Source organism: Papaver somniferum, chromosome 9 (genome assembly GCF_003573695.1).
Source record: "Papaver somniferum cultivar HN1 chromosome 9, ASM357369v1, whole genome shotgun sequence".
Lineage (NCBI taxonomy): Eukaryota > Viridiplantae > Streptophyta > Magnoliopsida > Ranunculales > Papaveraceae > Papaver > Papaver somniferum.
The window spans coordinates 172,828,546-172,833,992 of NC_039366.1; the positions used below are offsets into that span (position 1 = coordinate 172,828,546).

Sequence of the window (5,447 nt, forward strand, 5' to 3'; positions counted from 1 at the left end):
TTGATATATCAAACTTGTTTATTTTATGGACATTCTACTTTGATATAAGGCCACTCAAGTTTGTTTGGGGATTAAACTTTTAATCAATCAACGTTAACAGATTCCATTTTGTCTGTTGATCAATAGTAGAATCAAGTTGTTTGTGCAACGGTTACTTTAATTATTGGAGATTAAAAAATTAAAGTCTTATATTTTCACGCTTCTGATCTTTGTGATTCTTCTTGCACACTTGATTCTCTGGGATCCAAACAAGCCGTTTATCTTGATAGACTTATGATTCGTTGAAAGTTCGAACAAACTGTCTAGTTGCTTATTCTTTTTAAGTTGCTTCAATAAAACTTATTCACTGAGATTGATTATTTCGATGATCTTTGTCTTGGTTTGATCTATGACCAAAGGAGTTTATATTGGCTGAATGGAAGATCATTTACTCTACTTTATCTTTGACTTAAGGATTAATTTGGGAGATTGATAAGTGAGTTAGTTACTGAAATATTTAGTCATTTGTTGTTTTATGTTACGATCCAAGGAGTTAACAATCAAAGTCTTCACGGGGGTGAAGGAACTCAAGATAGTGGACTCTGTCCTGAGATTCATGTGCGTAGGCCAGATTAGTTGTAAGTGCAGGGATACTGAAGGAACCGAGTAACAAAAGAGCATGTACTTGGTCTTACTATGCGTAGTTGCGATAGTCAATTTGTATAGTGGCTTACTTATGAGAGCATCAAAAACCAGACTATGTCTACGAGTTTCTCTGCCGTGCAGTTTTCCTCATTAATAAAGTCTTATATGTTGTGTGGTTTACTTTACTTTACTTTTGTACTATATTGTTTATATTTATAATAATAAAAGTAAATACACTTGTACCATAATCCACTCGGTGAGACCCATAGTTAGTTTTATCTCGAACTTTAATTATATACCAAGTTACATCTTGTTGAAGTAATTTCATAAGGTGCGTCTATATAGGTTGATATCAAAAAGATTATGGAGTATTCGGTACCCTCGTCATTGCAAATTGTATTACAAATTTGAGGTTGAATACGAAAATAGAGAAGAACAACTCCACAATAATACGTGTTAACACAACCAAAAAAGAAAAAGAGATTATTATGTGACAATGAAGTGTAAGTTGATAGAACGAATTATAAGTTAATGTTCGGAAGAAAAAATCGGAAAAAAACTCTACCATGTTCATCACCCGATGCATCTCTACTTAATTGACAAAGAATATTCACTTGATGACTACAAGCCTCTTTATAGAGCTTGAGCCGCTCGCAAAATTGAGTAAAATGAATTAAGTAGTGAAATCCAAATCATAATCAAATTAATGATAACGGAGCTATGGTATTTCATTTTGGATGGAAGATTTTTTTGATTTATAAATTTATTTGTTTTTATTCTCAAAAAATAATTTCGTTTGAGCAAAATTTTCATGGGGTATTCGGGTTACAAACGAAGAAAAATGTGACTTATTGTTGCTCGCTTTAGGTTAGGTGCACAATTTTTGACTTTGTTTTTCTAGTAAGTAGTGTCTAGGTCAAGTGGAGGTGGTATTTTAGAATTTTCTGGAGTAGTTAGGATCATATTTAGCTACTAATTCGTATAGTATATTGTATTAATTATGGTTTCATTTAGCCAAATGAGGGTATATATTTTAACTAATTTAGGTAACTTTTGAAAGTTGCTTTCGCATGAAATTATTTTTGTATAAATGAAGGTCAACTTTAAAGTGAAAAAAACCCTGTCTTATATTCGCAGACATTTTGTTCACCAAACTTTGTTCTTTACATGACCTCAAAAGCAATGTAAACAAGAGATTTAAATGCTAGATATTTTATTATAATGAATAGATTAATTTATATTATTGTTCTACATAATGTTTACTTAACTTGATGCATTTAATGCACCACTCGATATTGGCAGCATTGTTATTTCCGATAGAAGAAAAATAAAATAAGAAAATGATAACCATGATGAATTTGATAGCTTTCAAGGAAAGTATTGCATTTCATGGTAACTCGTAAAAAAAATTAAACTTAAACAACGTTTCAAAGATCACGATAAAGTGAATATCACAACTACTCAAAATTTTGAAGATAGGAAATATGAACACAAAATTATATATATATATATAACTCTTGATGATGTTAAACTATTAATACCTTTATTCCATGGATGTACATTACTTTAAGATGTGTGGAGGTTTGCCTGGATTTTTTGTTGCTTGAACAATAAATTTCAAAATCAACCACGATACTGCTTTCAACATGCTACAAAAATATGAATCATAAAAAGAAAAATATTAACTCTAAACAAACACTACAAATGTATAAGATTCTTATTAATGGCATAATTTTAAATACCCCAACTACATGCAAGCAAGATCCTAAAAACAAGTAATTTCAGTAGTAGAAACAAACATTAAACACAGACACACAAACAAGATGAGAGACAACAAGAAAGAATGACTCAGAGAGATATTAAGACTCACAGTCATACTTGGATACAAAGAGAAGGGGAAAAGATAAAGAGAGAAAAGGAGAAAGAGATATTATAGCTTTAAAGTCAAGTCCAAACACTTCTTGGAACTAACATCAACTTCTTCACCACCATTTGAATCTTTTTCTCCAACACCTAAAATGTTCTTTCCTTTTATAGGAATAAATTCATACTCAACTGGCTTAACTGGTTGTGCTGGTGGTGGTGTTCCTTGCTGAAGTACTTGTTGATATAAAAATTTGTGACAACGTTCACAAGGTAACAACCTAACCTCATTAGTAAGGGATTGAAACCCTAATTGCTTTGATCCATAAACATACTCATTTCCACCACGAACATATGAGGCATGCGGAGTCATGGAAAGTAATTTCCCCGATGCGTTATGAATCGCAGCCAAACGAGTCAGCATCCTGTTACTCGATGTTGCACGCTTGTTTGCAAGATACTCCCTTCTATCAGCTTCACGTTCTCTTCGATGGGCATTTTGATGGCCACCCAATGCTTGTGAAGTTTCAAATGTTCTTGAACAATAAGGGCAAATATGAGGCATATCATTCATTTGCATCATGGTTGTTATTTTTTCGTTAGTTTTTGGACTAGATCCTGATGATATTCTAGTAGGGTTGTTGTTGGAGCTGAATTTGCAAGTTGTATTAGTCTGCATGGCTATGATAATGAGTAGAGGAAAGAGATGGTAACGAATGAAATATAAAACTAAAGAGTAGTGTGGTAGTGTGGATGTAAGTGTTTGAGTGATAACGTATTTATAGTACTCTGAGAGAGTGTACTTCGTGTGTGAAGTGATGTAAAGTGATGTTTAATAAAGATTATATGATAACAATGTTAATTAATCTTGTTAACCTATTAGTAATGTAGGTTATGAATACCTAAGTCATAACATGCAATTAATCATGACTTCTGTTAGGTAATTTTGCATTTCTGAATTCTTATAAAAAAGTAGATATGAAGTAGGTGATACAAATATTTTTCATATCCGAATTCCCATAAAATAAACAAGTAAATAGTTATAAAGTAAGTGATGTTCGTAATTTTTTTTCTTCATATATTCATTATTTTATCATTAATATGAATATGAAATACCCTCCTCTAATTAATTATTAAATACTTAGACTAATATATATGTCATCATATGTTAGTTTAGCGCTCCCTCCATCCCACAAAAGTTTTCATCTTAAATTTATATAAACAAAGCTCTATTTGTATTACCCTTTAATTAAATATTGTTATAAAATTTTAGTGTAAGAAATGTGCATAATTTGATAGCCATGTTTGTATTCGATGCTGATATCATAAAGTGATTTTCAATGGTATAAAGTTTACAAATATCCGTCGCATAATTTGAATGATATATCATTTCTAAATTTTACTATTTGATACTCATAATAGTATCCCTCTCTCCTCCCTGCCTTAAGAATTGAGTAAACTTGAAATAGGTTAATTTTGGTGTGATAGAGGGAGTATTCAATAATTCATGTATGATTTTATTTATTTTGTACTCCCTCCGTTTCAAAATAATGGGCAGGTTTTGTGTGCAAATTCACACACAAACCTGCCTATCATTCTGAAACGGAGGTAGTATGTAACACTAATCTGGTGTAGAAGTTTGACCTATTAAATTATTCACCTTAAAACGAGATTTATTGAGTTATTCATCTTAGAATGTTCGTATTCGACCCAACAATATTTACCAACCAAAAAAAATAGTTGAAAACAATTTTAATAAGTTATTTTGTTAAAATAACTAATTGCAAAAATTACTTTTAATCATCTAACATATAATTTACCTCTGAAAGTACAATCAATAATTTTTTTAAATTACATGTCCATCTGGTAAAAGTTTAAATGGTTAACGAATGAAGATATGAGTATTTATAGGCATTCCCTAGTAATAAAATGCATGTTCATATCAAAATTATAAAATACAGAGTGGAAAAAGCTTAATAATAAGTATCCTTCAAAAAATGTTTAATTTGGAAAACAAATTAACCGTAACCTTCTGTACGGTTTGAAACCAATAAAACGAATACATCATTTTTTTAATTCATCATATAATACGAGAACTATCTACTTTAAACCGTCATACATATCTTAACTATAATGTTCGTCGGCTTAACTATACTACATTCTCGAACCAAACATGTTTAATATTGAAAGTATTTGATGTTAATTTTTATATTAATATTTTTTTTTACATTGCTTAGATATAACTCTAACACTATCTCCTATGGGTTTTGATATATTAGCAAATATACGAGTTAGACAATATACTCCTTTCTTTTAGGAGTATCTATTATTAAAGAAGAAAACAATTAGATTAAATGGTCGGAGTTGATTCCGGTCTACACCACCATCCATCCCTTATACGTATACAAAAATTGGGCATCTTTGCGGTTTATTGCTCTTGCACTTCGCGATTTACTAGTAATTGATATCTTAAATTGTATTAGAGTTTCGATTTTCTTATACTATGATGATTATATTATTCTTGTACATCGAACATGTAATCACTATTTTGATTTGAATCAATTGAATTATGTCGATTATCAAAAAAAAAAAAAAAGCAGCGAATATACGATGAAACAAAATAGGATTGTATGAAATTTTGCTTAACTTGCTGTGCTTTGAGCGGGTACAATCCGAATTAACACTTCAAGCAAAAAAAACTATAATTTACTATTTAAAGCATATATACAAGGCATGAAACAAAAGTAATGTCAAATGCAGAGACAGGCCTGGCAAAGGGCTAACGAAGCTATAGCCCATCCCTATATTTGTTCCAAAGAGAAATTAATACATAAATTTAAAAAAAAATATATTTTTAGCTCACATATTGTTGTACATATGTAATTTTTAATCCACTTAATAGATAATTAAAACTTAAACCTTATTAAAGAAAAAAAATGAAAAATTCTACTTCTCAACAA

At 30.3% G+C, this 5,447-nt stretch overlaps 1 protein-coding gene across 1 annotated transcript; it reads right to left on the reverse strand.

The window, feature by feature from the left end:
* Window positions 1-2,554: 2,554 nt before the first annotated feature.
* Window positions 2,555-3,166, reverse strand: LOC113312876. The gene has a single exon (XM_026561609.1). It carries the CDS (start codon window positions 3,164-3,166, stop codon window positions 2,555-2,557), a length of 612 nt encoding a protein of 203 aa, XP_026417394.1.
* Between the last annotated feature and the right edge of the window lie 2,281 nt (window positions 3,167-5,447).